This window comes from Mytilus edulis, chromosome 14, assembly GCF_963676685.1.
Source record: "Mytilus edulis chromosome 14, xbMytEdul2.2, whole genome shotgun sequence".
NCBI lineage: Eukaryota > Metazoa > Mollusca > Bivalvia > Mytilida > Mytilidae > Mytilus > Mytilus edulis.
In genome coordinates, this window is record NC_092357.1 from 63,697,264 (window position 1) to 63,721,792 (window position 24,529).

Genomic DNA, 24,529 nt, shown 5'->3' on the forward strand with positions numbered 1-24,529 from the left:
AATACGCACATTAAAATTCAGTTCAAGAGAAATTCGAGTCTGATGTCAGAAGATGTAACCAAAGAAAATAAACAAAATGACAATAATACATAAATAACAACAGACTACTAGTAGTTAACTGACATGCCAGCTCCAGACTTCAATTAAACTGACTGAAAGATTATGATTTCATCATACGAACATCAGGCACAATCCTTCCCGTTAGGGGTTTAGTATCATACCATCATAACATATATGATAAGAACATAACCCGTGTCATACCAACAACTATTTTTAGAATAAATGTGTTTAGTTCCGACGCAAAGACCTTATCAGTGACTCAATATTAACGCCAACATATGCAATCTTTAATGACTTGACAACAGTATCGTAATTATATCCCTTCTTAATAAGTCTATTCAAAGGTTTTGTAAGTTTCTGAGGTGAATACTGACACCTTTGTGCTTTATAAAGAATATTTCCATAAAAAATGGATGTCAAATACCTGAACGTATAAAAGTCTGCATGTTGAGCTATATTTACGAATGATGTCTTTATACCGATGATAAAGTTTAGTAAATGTTTTGATTACTTTGTGATATCGAAAACCTGGTGTAATAATTTTTCAGTAATACATAAATTTCTCTCGTTAAAATCTATACATTGTTACATACACGAGCGAATCGTACAAGTTGAGATATATAAACACCGTAAGATGGTGACAAGGGAACGTCACCGTCTAAAAACGGATAATTAACGATAGGAAATGATAAATCATCCCTTTTATCATAAATTTTAGTATTCAACTTTCCGTTAGTGATATAGATATCAAGATCGAGGAAAGGACAGTGGTCATTGTTAGTATTAGCTTTATTTAAAGTATGTTCAGCAGGATACATTTCATTAATATACATACTAAAGTCGTCATTATTGAGAGCCAAAATATCATCCAAATATCTAAAAGTATTTTTAAATTTGTTTGTCAGATGTTGTTTTGATGGGTCTTTGCTTATTTTTGTCATAAATTGTAACTCATAACAATACAAACAGAGGTCCGCAATAAGTGGTGCACAGTTAGTCTCCATTGGAATTCCATTGGAATTCCGATAATCTGACGATATACGTACGGAATCCCCCCCCCCAAAAAAAAAAATAATTCAAGGGCATATATAGTATCAAAGCATGTCCAATTAACATAGTTTTTTGTGTATTGCTACTAAAAAATTACCTAAAAGAGTTTCAACATATATATTCACATTCTGATTTTTTGAATGCCCATTTAATTAGGTGTGTGATTTTTTTCTTAATGACAATGTGAGGCAATGTGGTATACAGGATAGAAAAATCAAAACTACCGGACGCAAAACAATTTTGTTACCTTCTCCTCATTTTATTAGTATTCACTGTGGAGCTAATGATTTGACAGATTCAGAATTGACAGGGAAGGGTTTAATCAAAAATGTAAAATGTTCTATCCTTACTTACAAGGCTTTATATGATATGGTCGTCAATGCTTCAGCGCAGATGCTGGCATTTTGCCCCCTTGAATGCGGATGGAATAATCGAACAAAAGGGAAAACGAATGAATTCCGTGGTAAAAAACTTTGTAATAGGAAACGGGGGGAAAGCTATATTATATGAGAACATTAGAGCAAGTGAAGTGTCTTTATACAGAACAGATGGAACACATTTGTCAAAAACTGGAAATCAGGTTTTCTTAAATAATATAAAAGGAGGGGAGGGGGTTAAGTCTTTCCTACGCACACAAAAAAATAACAATTCCAATGATTAAATAACGATTTTTTTTTGGAATTGAGAGCCCCAGTCAGATTTGGTAGCTGACTGGGGCTCCCATGTGGCGGTCCAGGGAGACCAGTATTGATTGGGGGATTTTTTCACTCGGCCCTTGCTCTGGTCCTGACAAGTTCTACAATTTGCAGGTTTGGAAAATGTGGTAAGTGGTAACGGTGGGGTCTACAGATGGGTAACTCTTGGACCTCCTCCACCTCATCTTATAAAGGGGAGGCCTATACATGCCAACAGGTGGGGCACTAAAAACTGGAACATAGGTAATACCAGTGTTTTCCCAAGTCATTCCCCATGGTAAGTGGTGGTGTAACTTCCAGGGGGTTTATGACACTATGTCAACATATATCAGCTGAGAACTATTGTGTATAGGTAATCGGAAGTCATCCTGGTGCCTCAACAAAACATTATAGAATACTATGTAGCCAAAGTATAATGCCACAAAGTAAAACTGTGTGTTCTAGTCATAGAAATGTAAATACAAGTTGGTGTAATGAAATGTTTGTTTAATTAAAAGGTTGTTTTTGTATTAGTTGTAAAAGTTATAAATGAAAAACAGAGGATTGAGCCTCTACACAAATAGGTAAAATATACAGAAAGTCTGTATCATGTTAATTTTGGTATTTGTGAATTACGGTTAAACAACAGATAAAGAGAGACAACGCAAATTTTTAATCACTTTGCGATTAAAGGAAGTACTTCAACATAGTTAAGAAACGCGTCAACAAGTCTTGATCGTTGTTCATCATCTCATTGTTATTCGTTCAGTATTGATATAGGGTCTTCTTCTATAAGTATTGCAATTAATGAATTATTATTAAGACACCCGATCTACCATAAAATACACAAATACACACACAAATACACGTACATTTTAGCTATACTCATAGAATAACCCAACCAATACTCTGTTCAAGGAGGTCACATTAAAGTCATTAACTATCAATACAAAACACATTAACACCAGTTGGGTGTTTTGATTATAAATTGAGAAAGTGTTTCACTTTTGACTTCGTAATCCGTATATGTTAAGACATGTATGATTGACTTTAATGTAACTTGAACTTACAATATATATTCTAAGTCATATGATGAAAAAGGTCGGGACACATTAATAAACGTAGAAAAATCTTTTCACGTATTTCAAATGCTTAAAAATAGCATATTCACTGGGGCATTCCTTGCATTTAAACAACAGGTGTATTGTACATTACACACCTGTACTGTAAATATTCTCTGAACACCTGCCCAATCCATATGAATACCATAATAATGGTAGAAAATCTGTATTTCTGATCTGATTCATCATTCCTGAACAATGGTAAGTACATAAAATGTAAAACTGTAAATGTCTAAAAATATTTGATGACGTTACCTTTGTCCGGGAATACACGGAAACACATAAAAGTATACATTTTAAATTACAAGATTTATGATCTTGTTAGATTCATTAACGATAATATTACTAATAGTACTTCAAACTGAATCTTTGTATCTGTATTGTTATATTTTTATATAGACAATTTGAAATGTGTTCACTACTAGTGTATTGCCATAATTGGTCAATGACTCGTAAAATTAAAAGTAAATATAAATCGGTGTCGTTGATCGTGAACTTTCGAATAAATCAACGAGGCATAGCGGTGTTAAAATGTAAACCAAATCATGTACTTTAAATAAGAATGTCGATCCAAATCATAACATTGAATGTAAACGGCTTACGTGATAACAAAAAACGTAACTTAGTTTTCAATTGGTTAGCGAACAAAAAATATGATTTGATTTGTCTACAAGAAACACATTGCACAGTGAATGATATAATACAGTGGCAAAATTAATGGAAAATAAATGGGGGCAATACAAGTGTTTGGAACTGCGGAACTAGTGATTCTCGTGGTGTCTCTATTTTACAAACAAAAAATTGTCCCGGCGAAGTTGTGTTTGATAATACTAACTCACAAAACGGTCGAAATATAAAATGTAGCATAAAAACGGAAAGTGCGATTTATCATATTTCAAATATTTATGCTAACAATAGCGGCGTCGACAGGAAACGGCTGTTTAAATCATTTCATAATTGTTTGGGTAATTTTACAGACGATAGTGTAGATCAGTATAATATTTTGGTAGGTGATTTTAACTGTACTCTTAACAAAACAAATGATAGAAATCCTTCTCACTCTCGTGATGATATTGGTACGAAGGAATTACTTTTTTTATTGTCACAATATGATCTTACAGACATATGGAGAGATAGGTATCCAAAAGACAAACGGTATACGTTTCAGAGAGGAAATTCTAAGTCTAGAATCGACTATATCTTTTGTGACAAAAGTCTTTCAAATAAAGTTTACAATGTTGGTATCTCGAATTGTCCTTTTCACCATTTTCTACATTTGAAAATGCCTGTACCAAGTCAGGAATATGACAGTTCTTGTCCATTCGTTTTTGATGCGTTTTGATATTTGATTTTGCCATGTGATTATGGACTTTCCCAATTGATCTTCCTCTAAGTTCAGTATTTTTGTGATTTTACTTTTTAGCGATCATGATCTTGTGTCGGTAAAATTAAAACTTGATGAAATACAAAGAGGCCCGGGTATATGGATAATGAATATAAATACAATAAAAGTGAAGAATTTAAGAATGCATTCAAAATTTGGTGGGAAACCTGGAAAACTGAAAAAAAAGGTTCGAAAAAATACAAGATTGGTGGGATGTCACAAAATCAAAAATCAAAAAATTAACAATGGAAGTAAGTAAAACATTAAACAAAAATTCTCAAAAAAGTTATATTATTAACCTTGAGCAGAAATTAGAAAAACTAAAATTAAACAGTAATAACTCTGGTGAGGTTGAAAATAAGATTTCAGAAATAGAAGCGCTAATTAAAAAATACTATGAGAACAAATCAGAGGCGTCAAAAATAAGGGCGCGTGTAAAATGGGCGGAAGAAGGTGAAAAATCGTCTAGCTACTTTTTCAATCTTGAAAAGCAAAACGGTAAAAATAAATTATAGAGTCGAATAAAAACAGAAAATGGGCATTATAAACACAATATAGACGGAATACTAAATGAACAAGTTAAATTTTACTCAAATTTATTTAGTTCCGAGGGATGGCATTTGGAAAATGCTCAATATTTAACAAGCCATATCGAAAACAAACTAAATGAGGACGACAAACAATTACTAGACCGTGAAATTAATGCGGAGGAAATAATGAAAGTTCTAAAAATTATAAAAACAAATAAATCCCCAGGGGAGGACGGGATCATATCAGAATTTTACATATTATTTTGGAATACAATTCAAGAGGAATTTTTAAGAAATATTTATTAAAAAAACAATGTCGGACTCACAATCTAAAGGAGTTTTGACACTACTATTTAAGGGCGGGGAACGAGAAAACATACGGAACTGGCGCCCTCTTACATTACTGAATTGTGATTATAAAATTATAGCAAAAATACTAGCAGAAAGATTAAAAATAGTCCTTCCTAAGCTTATACATCCCGACCAAAAAGGGTTTGTAAAAGGCAGACATATAACGGAAGCAAATATAATGATACAGGATATCATAGAATATATTGATAGTGAGGATGAAGAGGGTATAATTGTCTTTCTTGACCAACGAAAGGCTTTTGATAGGATGGAATGGGGATGGCTAGACTTCGTTATGAAGGAATTTAATTTTGGGGACAATTTTCGTGGTTGGGTTCAGATGCTATTAAAAAGTGCTAAGACATGTATAAAAACAAATGGTTACGTCTCTAAATATTTTTCAATTTCTAGATCAGCCAGGCAGGGGTGTCCTATAGCCCTTTTTATACATATTACAAGCAGAGCCCCTGGCCTGTGCAATAAGGGCAGACAAAGACATTGCAGGTATTATGCTGCCCGGGGAAGAAAATGGGGAGCTTATAGAAACCAAATTGAATATGTTTGCTGATGACACGCAATTATTTAATAAAAATGAAAGTTCTGTTAGAAAATCTTTTGAAATATTAGACAAATATGAAAAGGCCTCGGGTTCAAAAATTAATTACGAAAAGACTAAGGGAATAAATATTGGCGCAAATAAACGCAAACGGCCTACTTTTAAAAAGATAAGCTGGACAACAGATAACATAAAAACATTAGGTATTCACCATGGTTATAACATTGATAATGATAAAATATGGAAATCAATATTGGAAAAAGTACAAAATTGTGTACACATCTGGAAAAGTAGAAAATTGTGTACACATCTGGAAAAGTAGAAAATTGACATACTCTGGAAAAGTCCTTATTGTTAAAAATTTAATTATTTCAGTGTGTGGTTATGAATTAGAAATTAGAGGTAGACTTAAATAAGATAATATGGGATTTTATTTGGGATGGTAAAGTGAATCAAGTACACCGAAAGGTTTGTTGTTTAGACGGCAAAAAGGGGGGCATGGGGATGGTAAATTTTGATAGTTGGATAGAAAGTAAATAAATCAAATCGATATATTCAATATTACACAAGCCATTATCAAGTTGGAATGCGATAGGTAAATTTTGGTTAAAAAAATATGATAACAAATTTGCAGATAAACTTTTTCTGTGTAGATGTTCAGACCTTTCAGGTCTTGAGATAAAAAAAGCTACCACATTATTACAAAAACGCTTTACAATCGTGGTCAAAATTGACAAGGATCACACAGGGTATAATAACTAATAAAATGGAAGTAAAAAAACAGCCTTTATTTGGAAACTCAAATATTTTATTTCAAAGAAAATCTATATTTTATTCTTCTTTTTCAAAAAGTCTAATAAAAACCATTGGTGATATATGGGATGATAATACCAATGAATTTAAATCGTGCAATGAAATATATCAACAACTTATAGATAAACGCAATTGTATTTCGGAATATTCACGAATTAAAAGTGCCGTACCGCAAACTTTTATACAGGTTTTAAGAAATAATGATGTACAACGCACTTTAAAAAACTACAAAATGAAAATTTCTGAAAACTTTGAATTTATAAATCCAGATAACAAAATCATTAAAATCCAAGATTTGACATTAAAATATCTTCAGTTAAACTTAAACATAACTGAGACCCCTAAATGTCAAACAAAATGGGAAAATTTGTATAGCGAGTACATAAATTGGGAAAAAATTTGGCTAAATCTCAGTAAACTGGTTATTAATAGAAAAGTTAAAGAGTTTCAATGGAAATGTATACACAGGATTATATATACAGAAAACAGACTGCAAATAATGCGTATGTCAAATGGAAAATGTCACTTATGTGATGAAAACAATAACATTGAAACTCTTGAGCATTTATTTTACCAATGTAACAATGTTAAACCATTGATAGAAACAGTTATCAGAAATTTACAACTGTGTAACTTAATAAATAACGATGCACTCGTTGAAAAAGATATTCTATAAGAAATCTGTTTAGATAATTCGAATAATATAATTGTTAACGCAATAATACTTTATTTTAAATGGGCTATTTGGAAAATACGTAATAAATGCAAATTCGAAAAAAATAAACTGAGTAATGCAGTCTATACAGGCTTTGTTAAAATTGCATATGAAAAACGAATTAAAACTACTTTTACTACGGTCAGATATAAAATTTATATGTAGATTAAAAATTGAACTCTTTATCGGAAATATGTAGGTAAATATTTTTAGTTCAACTGCTCTAAACTAAAGGTGTGTTTGATTCCATATGTAATAATAATACTATATCTTAGGAAGAACGTAGGGAACACTATGTTTGTTTGGTATTGGTTTTTTTTCTACAGAAAGAAAGATTTGTACTGTAATTGATATTTGAATCTATGTCTGTGCATATTAATATGTTTATTTGTAAATTACACATATCACGTTTCTTATACATCAGTACTCACCACATGTGCTTGATACTTTTATAATCCATACGTCAGTCACAGAATCATTTCAACTTTTGTTCATTCACATTAATTCAATAATTTCTAATTCTAACTATAACTATTATTATTTTTTCAATCAAATATATAGTTTTCACGTTTAAATCAACACATGTATAATGTAAGTCAGTGAACCGGCTTAAAATTAATTATTATGAATTACAGTGCCAGTGATGCGTAGCAGGTAAAATCAATTGTATTGGTTATTTTTAAATGTATACTTATGTAAACTATGGGAAGTTTAAACTCATTTGATATTTTCCCTGGTCAAGTGAGGCTGTTAACAAGCAGGGGTCCCTAAGTATGCGACCCGGGCTACTTAGGTATTTATATAGCAGGAAATAATTGAATAAAAATATTTGTTATCGTTAAAAAAAAATCACGTTTGAATCCGTTGTCTAACTAAACATCAACACTTCAGAGAAGTTCATTAAAGGTAAGTACGTTTGGTTAAATGTCGGCAATATACAATACAATACTTCATTGTTTAACGAACAAATATCCGTAAGATACAAGTGAGTATTGTTGGATATATCTATTAAAAGGATTTATAAGTCAGTGTACCAACTGTGGTAGTATTTGAGTATTTAGAAGGGTAAAAAATGAAATATCTAAAACCGAATATACGAAATGCATGTTATTCTTTAACATTGTAACATGTACCGTTGAAAATGTGTATTTCGGAACTTGAATGAAATGTCTTGTATTCAGGTTTTGAATCATTGAACACTTATTTCAGTTTGCGATTGGATGAAAAATGCTTAATTTGTGTGGTTGTACTTTTTACTGTAGATTTTCTCTTTCAGGAAATCTTCGCAAAAGATTTTTGCATCTTGCATTTTGGAAAAGATAACCGTTCATGTTTACATTTTATTTCCTTACTCGAACAAGAGGGCTATAACTGTTGCAGTAACTTAGATCCAGTCTGTGCGGGTGAACTCGTGTATGATCTATTGTGTCACATTACTGACAATTCTAAAAACTACATCCTTTGGATTTCATCAGAAAATGATTCAAACTGTGAATTGTTATCGCATGCTGTAAACAAAGCTCAAGTGAATTCTTTTATAAGACATGGACATTTTTTACCATACATTTTTCGCTTTAATAATTGCCCATTTCCAGCAGTTTTAAAACAATATGAAAAACATGAAACGTATGAACTGTCAAACGATTTTCAAAACAAAATGCCAGAAATATTGGACTATTTGAAAAGAGGTCCTACAAAAGGTATTTATTTGTTTTCAATCATATGTGTTTCTATCTTTCTATCTATCTATCTATCTATCTATCTATCTATTATAAATCGTTAACTGCTTACTGCACTCAAAGCAGACGTTTTGTTTTTGTAAAACCGAATTACATTCTGCCTTTTTTGGGTGTTTTTTTTTCGATTCTAATTCTTATTGTTATTTTAAAACATTTTAAACTGCCTTTAAACTCACGAAACATGCAATGTTTCTGTACAGATGCTTGTATGGTTCAAACGCCTCTTTGTTGTTTTGTTAATTTCTTATATTTGCATGTAATACTTTCTCTTTATTTTACCTCATACTTTGTTTTTTAGTTTGTTCGGCATTAAATTCAATTTTGTTGATTGATAAAAGTAGATAATTTTAATAATTTTGAATGCAAAATATAGATTTCACCCACGCAACAAGTTTGTTACGATATTACTCAACTTGTAACTGTAAAACATTAATAATTGCCGGCTTTTAAATAAAATTTCATTGTTGAAAATGGAGGAAAATCCTAAAACACGTGCTATTTTTTTTAAATGAATATCTCTAATAATTTTTATTCTTCCTTTTTATAGATTTGCAGGAAGTTGTGTTGTTTATATATAACGTCATCCAGCATGGTCGTATGTGTGTATGACGTCACAATAGAATAATTCAATTCTGTGAAATGAAAGAAAAACCCAAGTCAATTTGGCGTCAGAATTGAATTTCGATCAATCACTTGTCGAGTACAGATATTTCACTAGTGACATAAGTGAGGAGAAATTGTTTCCTTACACCAATCAAGCAATGTGAAAGTAGCACAAACATAAAAGAAACAATATTCCTAGGAGTTTTTAACCATATTAATCCCGTTCAGGTTTTTTTAATACTTCCTTTTTCAGTTAATCATTTCAATGTAGACTTGTGGAACTTGATAGGTGTATTTTGCAGCATTATAAATTATCATATATTATATTATTTGTTCAATCTCGTCTATTTTTTTTTTTTTTATTAATCCTGAAATATATCAGTTAATAAAAATTAGCATATGCAGCATCTTTAAGTTTGAAATGCATTTTTTCATTTGTTTTAGACTGTTTGTGTCAGTATTTACGCCCATTGATGTATACCTACGATGCTTACGTAGAGGGGTGTCACTTTATAAGTCCAACGATTGTGTTACCATTCATTGACAAATTTGAGAGCAACGGATACAGGTGCTACTACGAACCCAGAGATGCGTTGGTTGGAGACCTCATAGTTAATCAGATAGAAAGCAATATGCGTATATCAAGATCATTAATCATAATATATCACGATTCCTTCTTCGATAGTTATTGGGCAAAATTCATAATTGCAGTAGGCAAACAAATCAAACATGTAAACCGAAAATTCAAGCTCATAGTTGTAGCAGATATACCTATACCTGCCGAGTATTCCAGCTATTTTAAATTATTTTCTCCAATAACTATAACGAAACATTATGAAGAAACGACATATCAACAAATTTTGAAGATTCTAACAGAAACAGGTATTTCACTTTTTGTTTAGTTCACCGACATTGTAATTCATAGAGGCTTCAAATAATGAGCTCTTACTCTTACATTATAAAGATAACAAGAAAGTCACGGAATTGATAATGTCTTTTTAAGAACTAATAACTAGCACATGTTGTGGAATAACTATGTTTTGTATTCATAGTTTTGGCCTATTCCTCAATAATTTTACGAAACATTAGCAAACGCTTCTTGATGACCAAATCCATATATTTTTGAATCAAGTTGTGTTATGTATTTAGCATTGTATACAATGAACTTAAGAAGGTGTTACATTCAATATAACGGTGTAGTCGTGTGTGATATATTATACCGTTAGTGTATCTATTTGAAATATTTATATATGTTGACACTGCTAGGATATAAGCTGTTTTAACCAGAAATAGCATGACTAAAATACATTATTAAAGAAATAATCTGTAAATTTGTAAAACATTTAACTTGGCTTTCGAAGTTATATTTACCACTGACAGAAGCAGTTGCAGTAGCGAAAAAGGATTTCCACGGAACAATATGTTTTTTTTTCGTTTTTTGTCATCTTATAGTTGCCGTCTCGAAATGTCCGTCAGCATGATAAGTAACTACAAATGTAGTAAATAATTCAACAAAAACAAAAAATGTGTCTTATTTTCAAAATAGCTTTTTTGAGTAGATATGAATCAACAATATATATTACAGCGATTACCAATTCAAAGATATAGGACTCAGCGTAGGCATGTAAGATTAATAATCAAGTTTACTTGCATGATTATAATGGGGAGCCGATATTAACATTAGAAATAGCTGTTTTTAATTTTAGAATAATTTCTCGAATAAATTTCGGCTAAAGTATATTTAATTTCAGATTTTACTGACGAGGACATTGAGGTTGAACACAGGAGATTAAAGGATCTTAATGAACAAATAGGTACATGTTGCCATAGTCTTATTTTTCCCCGTATTATTGTGTTATCACGTAATCCACACCTATTCCTTTTGTTTATTACATTGTAAATTTGCACAATGTCAGGTACCGAACAGTGACCTTTAGTTGTCAATTTCTGTGTAATTTGGTCTCTTGTGGCGAGTTGTCTCCTTAGTAATCATACCACATGTTTTTCTGATATATATACATTTCTTATCAACTGTCAAGAAAATCATGATTGATAATTCTTAACATGCTAACAAAACAAACAAATTAATTGTCATTAAAGAAGCATAATCTATGGGTTATAGAAAAAAAAAATGTTTTTAATCATCAATAGAATGGTAATAGTGAAACAATATTTCGCTTTTATTAGCCAGTTTGGTTCAGTTTTGTTGAAATGAACAAACAAACAATGCTAATGAATTACACACTTGCAAGTGACTAATTCGGCTTAATCAAATCTGTATGCATGTGAACTTAAATTGATCCTTAGCTTGAGCTGGGTCACCCTTGCACTAGGCGTGTTCAGCTATCAAAAAGAAAATAGTGTCAATATTGAAAGGAAAACAAGGATAAACCATTTGGTTCATTAATTCAATTTACAAAAACTCATTTTTATACAGGTAAAAACGACCATTAACATAAATAAATTGTGTTTTAAAAACATATAAAATAAAATCAAATAGTCATAGAAAGGTCCAATTGCATGAGAAACATGTGGTATGGGTGTCAATAAGACCATTCTCCATCCAAGTCACAATTTATAAAATAATCTATAAAACAAAAAACATGAACCGAGAAACACTTATTAACCACATAAACAATCGACAACTACTGAACATTAGATTCCTGACGTAGGACAGGTGCAAACAAATATGTTTACATTGAGTTAAATGACTGTCGGCAGTTTTCATATGTCATATCGATGGTTAAGTAGATGGTGTACAGACTAAAATACACACGAAATGCTGATATATATTTTCGAGTTCTAGCATCGATTACTAGTATTGTTTACTTTAGACTTTGTATATGTTTTATATAACTTTTAGCATATAACGAGGCGAATATTAGAATACATATATGAGTCAAATGGATGAACTTAAAATTTTACTGTTAAATGTCCCTTTACGGAAATAAATCAAAACAGGTTTGTGTTGTATGCTTTAAAATACTCTCCCCAAGGGTTTTGAACTGCTTAGTATTAATAAAAATGGGACGAAAGATACCAAAGGGACAGTCAAACTCATACATTTAAAACAGTTGTTGAAGACCTGTTGGTGACCCTCTGCTGTTGTTTTTTATTTGGTCGGGTTGTTGTCTCTATGACACATTCCCCATTTCCATTCTCAATTTGATTTTCATTATAAGTCAAAGTACGGTCTCCAACGCGGAGCATAGGCTTACACCGAACAGCAAGTTAAAAAGAGTAAACAAATACTAGTGTAAAATCCGGGAAAACATCGGTCTAATCTTTAAAACAAAAAACATGAACCGTGAAACACGTATTAACCACATAAACAATCGACAACTACTGAACATTAGATTCCTGACATAGGACAGGTGCAAACAAATATGTTTACATTGAGTTAAATGACTGTCGGCAGTTTTCAGATGTCATATCGATGGTTAAGTAGATGGTGTACAGACTAAAATACACACGAAATGCTGACATATATTTTCGAGTTCTAGCATCGATTACTAGTATTGTTTACTTTAGACTTTGTATATGTTTTATATAACTTTTAGCATATAACGAGGCGAATATTAGAATACATATATGAGTCAAATGGATGAACTTAAAATTTTACTGTTAATGTCCCTTTACGGAAATAAATCAAAACAGGTTTGTGTTGTATGCTTTAAAATACTCTCCCCAAGGGTTTTGAACTGCTTAGTATTAATAAAAATGGGACGAAAGATACCAAAGGGACAGTCAAACTCATAAATTTAAAACAAACTGACAATAATCTTATACATGTACATGTAAAACTATGTAATACTGTTCATACTTTTCACACTTTACAAAAAAGATCAAATAAAGGAACTGTATCTATGTTTTTGTTACATTAGCTTTTGCTAGAAAGGTAAATATGCAGCCTCCACAAAAGTTTTTTAGTGAGTGCAGAAAAGGCATACAGCTGTATAAAAGACTAGTAGAAACCAAATCGGAGGAGTTATATTACATAAAACTTGTCATCCTGGGACAGGAAGGTGTTGGAAAGACCACTTTAGTCCGAAGATTACTACAAGAAAGCATATCGCAAGTAAAGAGCACAAATGGAATTGAAATAAATGTCGACAAATGTGGCATATCTTTACACAATGGAAAGTGGGAGTTTCGAAATGGTACTTTACATTTATAAAAGGGGATTGCACCCTACTATACTTACGAATACTGCAGTCATTTCAACAAAAACAACTATTACAAACCCTTTAACACAATGTTTAAAATGTATTTCGTTTTTTTTAAACCTTTTATGTATAAAAAATCAATTCTGCCAAACCATATTTGTCTTCTTAACGGACAAATAATCGGAAGCGTTATTGATCGATTTTTTGATCCAAACATTCTATGCGATAAAACGTCTAGGGTATGCACGGTTTGAAACGTGTTCTTAATACCAACACTCTCACCGAGGAATCATTTGAAACCTAGGCAATGTTTGAAGTAACTGTACCACTCAAAAATACATAAATTAACATCAATGTTAGTACAAGTATACCTGAATGAAAACAAAATTGTGTGTTTAGATCTTTCATTATATCATGTCTCTTTCAAATTTTTTTTTTATTGAAGATTTGTTTTCAACAAATGGCAATGCCTTTCTTTTGCGAAAATTTACCGAAATGAAGGAATGTGAACAACTGAGAAACGAAATAACAAAAGAGAAGGTGGAAAAAGAAAAAAAAGTAATGTACAAAATCAGAAATTTTGAAAGATCAATGAGGACTTTTGTAGAATCTGAAAATGAACGAGTCAAAAATGAAGCATGGAAAGAAAGTTTACAAAATCTATCTGTAGAGAACAGTTTTGACTACGGAAAGACCGCAATTATTTCAGTCTGGGACTTCGCCGGTCAACAAGAGTATTATCCCACCCACCAACTGTTTCTGTCCAAGAATTGCATCGTCTTATTAGTGTGCAACATTTCGAAGGGATTAAATCCAGAGAGATCACTGGAAACGGTATTGTATGAGCGCAACCCACACAGAAAAAAAGAACAGATTTTAACAGATGTAAATGGTAATTTGTACATTTTATCTTTAAGTTATAATAGTTGTCTTTAATTCAATGATATAACATGTAAAATATCATACATGAAGACAAGGGAATTAATGCCTTTCAGCAGTTAAACTATTCAGGAAACAAGGTCTGAGCCTATTGTGCTTTCTGCACATCTGTACAGAGCTTCTTATTTTATCATCTTTATGAATATATCATGTTTTTCTGGTGTCACATGAGTTAAAAATTGTAAACAGAAAAATATATTAATTTACATCACATCTTAAATTCACTCTTGGTCTTAAAACATGTATGTTGGAAATGTTTCTAGTAGAACCTAATAGAGCAGCTGTAATAGAATAATGGAAACACAAGGGGGGAAATGACACTTATGAAATTTCTCGAAGATGCCAAAACCCTATTAGTTTTGACAAAAAAGTAAAATCACAAAAATACTGAACTAGGGGGAAATCAATTCGGATAGTCCATAATCACATGGCAAAATCAAATAACAAAACGCACCAAAAACGAACGGAAAAGAAATGTCATTTTCCTGACTTGGTACAGGCATTTTCAAATGTAGAAAACGGTGGATTAAACCTGGTCATCCTTCAAGGTTTTAATTTTTTTTTGCAGATTACGTCCACTATTGGACAAATACCGTTCATTGTTACGGAGATATATCGAGAAATCAAGATACCTTTTTAAATCCACCAATCATTCCAGTTGCTACACACACCGATACAATACAGGTAATTATCATGCATTGGTCATAGTTTTAGCAGAATTTGAATTCACTAAGAAAGGAAAAAGCTAAAAATAAAAATAAAAAAAAGATAATCTGAATGAAGTACGAAACAACACGGAGTACTTTGATTATATTCGATTTACTATGCAGTGTAAACGAGTTAGATATGTTAGAATGTTCTGAATAAACTGTGCTGTATTATTTCCAGAACAAACCTTCCTTTGATATAACGATTTACCTTAAAAGGAAGTTAAACCCACGGTTTTCTTATGACAATTCACGAGTCAAAGTCAAGTGTATGGTTGTTGATTTTCACTTGTTGACCTTTGATTTAGTCACGTAATTCCCCCGTTTTGAATTCAACTTTGAGCTTGTTAATTTTATTTTACGTTTTTCCGGATCATAATGTAAAAAAGGATCAACATTTTTTGTTTTAAATATAGACACAGCTGGTTTCCTTTTTTATTCGATCTATTTGATAAAATAGTACATCGCAAATAATAAATGCAACTAACATTTACTTCACCTTTTAAGGTAAAACGCAGAAAAGAAATAGCTTTATACCTGAAACTTTTATATAAATCATGTAAAAAACTATGTGAATGTAGTGGGTATTTTTGAAGTCTGGTTTTTAATCAATAATTAATTGACAAGGAGGCACAATAAAGAATATGACATTTTTATATTGTAAACAAAAGAGCTGTCTATAATCTGTCTATGAGATGAATGACGAGTATGTTACCATTTGAAAAATGCAACTGACTTCGCTCAAATCCGTGTTAGTGTTGATACAGCAATGACAACAAACTTGCTACTCCAAAAAAGACGAATTACCCCATGTAATTGAGATACGGTATTGAAAAGAAGTATTAATCCATTTAATGGTTTACTTTATTGAATAGTTAGTTGGATGGAGAGTTGTCTCATTGGCACTTACACTACATCTTCCTATATATATACACAAGGGATCATGTATACTGTAAATTACAAAAATAGCTGTGTATATGCATTCAGTTATAAAAGTTCGTGAACAATGTAAAATTAAAAGATTTTATTCAATTTAAAAAAATGCTTTATACAATTAATGGTATGCATCTAGATCAATGAAAACTTAAAATCCAAGTATTTTATTTTGAAAATTATGTAGCATCACGATTTTTTGCAATAATAAAATAAATAATAGTGGAAGGCTACCAATCGGTCTTGAAGTACACATTTTATAAATTCTTCAATGCAGATTTGACAAATCATCGAAATCAACTATGCTCGAGAATACAATGTTTTCTAAATCTAGGCAATTCGTAACCACAGAAATGAAATGCATTTACACATCATTTTTCTTTTAGATAATATTTTGTTTTTTCTAATCCAGCTCAGCAATGCACAAGATTATATAGATGATTACCAAGAAGCGTTACTTAAGTCATTGGGATCAGATAGACGGAGGCATCATTTCCGAAACTTTTTTGCTATATCGAACACACAATCATCTGAAGCCGAAATTGAAAAATTACGTCAATATATATTCGCAATTGCAAAGCAACAGGAACACTGGGGTGTAAAGGTGCCAGTAAAGTGGATACCTTTAGGAAATAAAATAGAGGATTTGCGATTAAAGGGGAAAACAGTGGTGACTGTCAATGACCTTTGGGGGATCAATTCATCTCTTCCGTCTCCTCTATCAACTAAGAAGGAGCTCATTGCATTCTTGGTATTACATCATGATATAGGTAATATTATATTTTTTGAAGATATAGGTGAAAGTGTGATAATATGTCCACAGTGGTTTGCGAATGCTTTGCGTTGCGTTGTTGGCGCAAAATGCTTTAAAGCACCAAGTTTGCATGTTGATTGGGAACAGTACGAACAGACTGGTTTCTTACAAAAAAAATTGATAGAACATCTATTTAAAGAAACAGAGTCTTCCCTGTCTGAGTTCAAAGAACATATTTTAAACGTGATGGAGAAATATGACATTTTAGTGTGTGCAGATATTTTAGACCAGGAATATGACATGTATAACAATGATTTTAACTATCTCGTTCCGTGCATGGTTCGTACATCTGGATGGCAAATATTAAGTAACAAATTTATAAATTTTACAAAGTCTGCAATCCTTTGCTTTGAATATGATTTTCTCCCGTCCATGTTTTTTTGTCATGTGGTAGTATATTTCCTTCGCCGGTTCAAACTAACTAGTGATTCCGACAATCCATCTGGCTATGTTGGTGAATTATACAGAGATGTGGCACTATTTGATATTGACGATACAGGGTGCGAAAAAGTACTTCTCTGTTCTCACAAAAACAGCATTCAAGCTCAAATATGGATATGGGAAATTGGAATGGAAAATACTGGAAGGATGATCCGATGCCTCCTTGAGGATGATATGTTTGTTATTCAAAGAAAATATGATGTTATGAAAGCTGTCGAAATAAAGATAAAATGCCCAGAAGGCTCCTTGGTCAGTAACAAAGGAGGAATAAACCTAGAAAGCCTTAGACCAGTTAGAGAATATTGGTGTAAAGAACATAACATTATACACGAGTGTCTGTTATTCAAGCAATATTGGATGCTGAATGTAACAGTGGTAATTATCTTAAACTTTAATGTATTATTCCTTGCATTCCAAAGCAAATACTGAATGCTATATTCTACAAATAAATCTACAGAAATGAACAATAGACGGTGTCGATATTGTCAACATTTCTCACAATGTTTGAAATTTACATGCATTCATTAACAACCACATTCAAAAAGGTCTTACCTTTTTTTACACACTTCCGGTCGCTTTTAGTTTTCGGAGATGTATGGAATACATGTAGATGTACTAAAAGCTTTTCTCCAGTCTCCTATTTAGACATGAATGAATATTCAGTGATGATCGAAGCTAGTATAATGAAACAAAACATTTGATATAATTCTTTGAATACGTTTCTGTCCTTCATCATTTATATTACATATAAGAAATGCTTCAGACAGTTTTTTTTTTAGATATAAGTCTGCTATCGAGTTCTGTGCCTTATAAACTATGTCAGAGTAACAAGGAGTAAAATCACATTAATACCAAACTCAGAGGAAAATTCAAAACGGAAGTCTATAATCAAATGGCAAAATCAAAAGTTCAAACACTTCAAACGAATGGCCAACAACTATCATTTTCCTGATTTGGTAGAGGTATTTTCTTAAGTAGAAAATGATGGGATTAAACCTGTGAACAAAACAAACGAAACATAATATGTACAAATGTCAAAATTAGGTGTACAGCAGTCAACATTGTTTTTTTTTTACCTTAATCACTTTAAAAAACAAATATGTAAACAAACAGTTATCCTGTCACATTAACACAATGCCGGGATGTATAAGTAAAGAGCCACGTTGTATTAACATAGAAACACCACAAAAGTATATATACACAAACCAAATAAGCAAATATTCAAGATAAAAGTACAAAAAAAAATTATAGAACAATGACGGGATGTATAAACACAGTGCCACGTAATAGGGGGTTCCAAACAGCACTTTCAGAAATGCACATGTGTTTGAATACCTCTATATGCTCATTGTTTTCAGTAGTTTTACTTTATACGGATGTGCGAATAACGTTAAGTACCTGCATCATACTTCTGTCACATCTGGGTTTAGTCTTCATCTTAGATTATTGTTTTATATGATATTGTTATGAAATGAAGCATAGAAACAGTACGCCTACAAATATTTTTTTTAAAACTCGATGCATCCGAATCACTCTCCTAAGATAACTGCGAACTTTGAAAGCCATTGAGGAGTAAATACATATTTAAACAGACGATTTAAGAATGTGATATTTTTTTGTCTTATCAATATAATGGGTTTTTTTCAAGGATGAAACCGTTTCAGAAGAAGAACAGAACTTCATACGTGTCAGCAAGGCATCAGTGGAAGTGCTGACAGACATACTATATGATCTTGCTAATGCAAGCGCATGTCCAATCACCAAACCCAGAAATGAATGTGACATAACTTATCTGTATGCCGAATTACGACGTCAAGGATTATGTCTTCCGTCACGTGGAAGATGGGGTGGAGATAATTGGCCATGTGAGCGAGTTGCCGTAAATGTTGGAGATGATATTGAAAGAATACGGCTGAACAGAAATAGGCTGCAACATACATCGCACTTCGAAATGTCAATCTTCGAATTCACCGACAGATGGAAAAAGTTGAATGCCCTTGCGAAAAGGTTTGACGCTCGACTGACACCTGCAATGTTTTACGAGGATAGGCTCATCCGGCTCAACCACTACCTTGGAAGAAAACGAGATTTTAAAAATTTCCAAACAAAAGAATCTAAAGGTACTTCAAGTTTATAACTAAAACATATCAAAGCTTTGGGGTTTGTAAAAATAAAATGGTACTCAAAGAACCTCATTTATATTTACAATCAAATTATTTTACACATGAACCATTCAACTTCGTCTGTTCTAGAATTAAACTCAAATATTTAATTATCAAAATATGAAGTACTTCCTTTTCAAGTTTAACATTTTTATTCTTTTTGTTAAAGATAGAAGCAAATGATTTTTTTTCTTTATACTGGAATTATTGAAGAATTACGTAAAATTGAAGTTAGAGGTCCCGTTGTTTCCATAGATTTTGAGCAACCTTTGTATTTCAATTTTAGTGAAAGTTCTAAAACCATCCAGGCGATGTACTCGAAACCCTGTTTAAGCGTACAAGGTAAGCCATCATTATCAAGTGTACATACGCATAGACGACTCAGTACGTTCAGTAATGTTTCCAATTTATTTATAAGTATTTTCTTTGTAAATTTGCAATAATGTATTGTAATGTACAATTTGTTACATGTCATGCTTTTTACTCAAATATGTAAAGATTAAATATGTTGGAAAACATTCTTCAATAAGTACTAGTGGACAATGCCTATTTTGCGTAACCAACTGCATACAGAACCTCACTAGTTCGTACACTGGAAGATGAAAAAAAAAACATCCTTTCTCGAAGTGCCAGATTCGCCTAATTTGATCTTATTTTGATGTACATTTACCCAGAAAGTTTAATATAAAGAAAATAGAAAAAAACAAGTTTGTAAAAAGGAAAAATCACAAAAATACTAAAATTCAAGGAAAATTCAAAATGAAAAGTCCCTAATAAAATGGCAATATCATATGAGAAAACACATCAAACGAATGGACAACAACTGTCATATTCCTGAATCGGTATAGGCATTTTTAAAGGTAGAAAATGGTGAATTGAAACTAGTATTCTAGCACTAAACCTCTCACATATACATTGGTCGCATCAAATTTTATAATATTGACAGCGATGCGTGAAAAAATGTCACAAATAGGGGGCTCAACAACCCGAACCCCATAAAAAACTGATTTCGATCCCTTACAAAAAATTATCTAAATAGACACATGTCATTTTCAACGATTTTCTTGTATTAAAAATTTATTTTTTTATATTCTTTGTGGAGAAGGTCAAATCACGGCAGCATTATTTATACAATACTGGTGATGTGTGTTAAGAGGTCACCTTGGATGAAAGGGTTTAAAAATTTGCTCCAGAAGAGAGTCAAACCATGCACTTGTCAATTGGAATTTGTTGTCACCTATCCCACCCCAAAGCACGAAAGAAGTAAAAGCAAAGACTGGTTTGAATGAAATGATTATGTGGACTGTTTTGGGGGGAAAAGTCAAGTCCAACGTGTACTACAAAGCATATATCATGAACATGTACGTTCTGAACATTCATTTGATACGCCACTGGACAAGCATGCATCATGATTAGAACCAGTGTCTGCAATAATAACAATGTGGAGTCGCCGTCACGTAAAATTGTTACCATGTTTTTCATGTTTTGGTCGAAAAAAAATAAAGTAACAACCGCATTCATTAAACAAAACGTATTGCAATTATCGGAACCAAATGTCTTCTCAAAATCAGCTGCTGTCCTACCTTTTATTGTGTTTGCACTGTATAATCCGGACCTTCACATAATCCAAGATTATTTTCTACGTTGAACTCCGACATTGTTATTACCGGACGTGTTGATGTGGAGTTCCACGTGTTGTCTATTTCCTCGGGTCTTTCGGAACTTTTCATCATCTGTATTGTTTTAAAAAAATCGAAAAAAGCGGTAAGTTGTATCACATAATTGACCAGGATATTACCGGAGAGTAACGAATGATATGTTAATGATGGATCCTCATAGAAACCAATATGACGGTTTTACAATGTAAATAATATAAATAATTTTGAAAAATGTGAGGGTTAGGATTATGCAGTGCAAACACATAAAAGGTAGGACATTACTGGAATGGATTTTTCTTCCGCTAATGGAAAAACACATCCTGAGTGAATGCAGCTAATATTAGAAAAAAATCGACAAAAAAATTGTGCCAATTTTTCGTGACGGATAGTATAAAATACAAATAATTCCATGTAAATAGATAGTGTGTTGAGAAGTTTTGTTATAATTAAAAAGCTTATAATCAATGTATGTATATATAGACAGTCTGTCACGTATTTTTTGAAATTGCTGGTATATTAATTATTCATGTTTATTGACAGTGCGGTCAGTATACGTGTATATGCTTTGAAAGTTTCCTTTTCATGTATCTGTGTATGTGGAAAACGTGTCGGATAGCTTGTTCCATTCTTTAAATATTACAATCAATGTATGTAGACAGTGTGCTATGTAGCTGTGTGAAAGCCTCGGTCACACCTTACCGGATAACACGAACGGACGCCTAACGGACGCCTAACGGATGAAAATAAAATGTGTCCGTTGAATAAACTGTTATCCGTTGGGAGTCCGTTGATGTACTGACCGAAAAAAACGGACGCGTAACGGATGCATAACGGACACACAACGGATATGCAACGTACGAGAAACGGAAACGTACCATACAGAACGGGTGTCGAACGTACATCCAACGGACGAGTACCACATAAAACGGACACCTAACGGAAGTGTACCGGATAAAATGGATGAACAAGATATACGAAAAAATTAAAGGCGACAATAATAATACATGTAAATCGCATAAATATTTAAAATGATTCTGTGTAACTGACTTTAGTTTGGTCTTCAAAATTCCGCCAAGGGGCAGTGTCTGGCCTGAATAAGAGCTGATTGATTGTGAAGACGTTCATATACTCTAAGATCGATTATGAATAATAAGAATTTACAAAACTTAAGAAATCTGACATACCAATAATTGGCATTTCTGACGCGAAATTTTCAATTGGCATGTATCTGTTTCAGATCCGTTCATCATCCGTTTTATCCGTTATACGTCTGGTATGCGTCCGTTTCTCATCCATTCAACATCCGTTAAACGTTCGGTAGAATTCCGTTGGTGAATTTATCTTCCAGATCTCCAACGGATGTATAATGGACACGTAACGGATACAAAACGGAAACGAAACGGACGATTACCGTACAAAACGGACGCATAACGGACGTTCAACGGACATTTTATTCGTTGGACGTCTGTTCAAAGTTTTGAACAAGCTCAAAGTTTTCCACCGGACAGAACGGACGTCAACATATAAAACGTACGGACGTTTAACGGATATGAACGGATTGAAACAAAGTTATTCGTTAGGCGTCCGTTCGAGCTATCCGGTAAAGTATGACCAAGGCTTGTGTTAAAGGATTTAATACATGTGTGAAGACAATTAGTCATGTAGCTTTAGTCATTATTTTAGGTATTTAATCCTTGTATGTAGACAGTGTGAACGATGACTTTGTCACTATATCAAATTGTTTAGTAAAATTGAGAATGAGAATGGGGAATGTGTCAAAGAGACCACAACCCAACCAGAGAACAGACAATTATAACAGAAGGTCACCGATAGGTCTTCATTGAAGCGAAAAAACTCCTTCATCTGGCCTTCATACCACGTATGAACAATGTGCGTGACTGTCAAATATAGCTGTTTCATTTTTGCAAAGATTGTCCCTCATGTATGAAGACAGTGTACGTGTGAAGCATTTTTATTACTTTTAAGTGTAAAATATATATATTTGTTATGTGAATAGTAGGTCCAGTAGCTTTGTCATTAATATAAGTTCTTATCTAGCGTATGTAGACAGATTGCCAAAAAGCCGCGTCAGTACTTTACGTAGACCAAGTACATTTGTACATGTAGATGTGTCATTGTTTGAATGATTATTTTTCAAAATGTAGACAGTGTGTCACGTAGCTTACTCGTTACTTTAATTCATGTTTTCAAACAGGATTGTCTTCACACTAACAATTTTATGCATTTTTTTTTATTAATTCAAAGATTATAATCCACGCAATTACTATAATATAGATATACTTTGTTCATTAAATGTATCAATTCTCAAAGTGTGTTTATCAAATGTGTGAAGTAGCTTTGTCATGTAGATTGTTTTGTTTTTGGTGTGTATATACAATGTAATTTGATTAGCTACATTATAAGTACTTTCCAATAAATAGCTAAAAGTTTACATTTTAACAAGTTTGTAAAACAGCTATATTGTTGGCTGCGAAAGGGTCTTACTGAACCTACTCGTTCGTTCCTATCTGAACGTGCAAAATTGGAATAGTAAGATAAAAAAAAAACCGGAAATATTTCCATTTCGAATATTTATAAAATTGTCGACATTTCCTATCAGGTTGTGCAACTCTCGTAAAAGAAAGGTCAAGCGTTTTGCTCTTTTAGAATCATAGATAAATAACAACTATGTGTCGAGTATGACGAACACAACTCTCTCTCTCTCTCTCTCTCGTTCTCTCTTTCTATTCGTTAAAAGAACGGCTGTCATGCCTCTGTGGATGGGCCGTTTAGGGCCTGTTTGAACAATACAGTCTCCTAGGTCCTTATCAACAATAAGCAAAGCCCACACAGCATAGTCAGCTATAAAAGGGCCCGAAATGACAATGTAAACAATTAAAACCAGAATACTAACGGCCTTATTTATGTACAAAAAAAAATACAAAACACAAAAAGGTAACACATACATGTAAACAGACAACCACTGAATTACAAGTTCCTGACTTGGGACAGGCGCATATATATTTAGTGAATATAAAAAAGAAGATGTGGTATGATTGCCAATGAGACAACTATCTACAAAAGACCAAAATGACACAGACATTAACAACTAACTA

General features: G+C 32.4%; 1 protein-coding gene across 1 annotated transcript; it reads left to right on the top strand.

Annotated features, from left to right (window-relative positions):
* Positions 1-11,306: 11,306 nt before the first annotated feature.
* LOC139502717 (uncharacterized) lies at positions 11,307-23,746 on the top strand. The gene is made up of 8 exons (XM_071292279.1): positions 11,307-11,407; positions 13,478-13,753; positions 14,159-14,651; positions 15,267-15,382; positions 16,751-17,968; positions 19,242-19,713; positions 20,042-20,097; positions 20,858-23,746. The coding sequence occupies exons 2-7, from the start codon at positions 13,700-13,702 to the stop codon at positions 20,086-20,088; spliced, it is 2,400 nt and encodes a 799-aa protein (XP_071148380.1). The 5' UTR covers positions 11,307-11,407; positions 13,478-13,699; the 3' UTR covers positions 20,089-20,097; positions 20,858-23,746.
* Positions 23,747-24,529: the final 783 nt, after the last annotated feature.

Bases quoted from the DNA above. Each gene is read 5' to 3' on its own strand.
- LOC139502717 (XM_071292279.1), top strand. From the start codon at position 13,700: ATGTCGACAAATGTGGCATATCTTTACACAATGGAAAGTGGGAGTTTC. The intron at 14,652-15,266 runs GTAATTTGTACA...TTTTTTTTGCAG, and splicing joins GATTTTAACAGATGTAAATG to ATTACGTCCACTATTGGACA. The intron at 17,969-19,241 runs GTAATTATCTTA...GTTTTTTTCAAG, and splicing joins GGATGCTGAATGTAACAGTG to GATGAAACCGTTTCAGAAGA.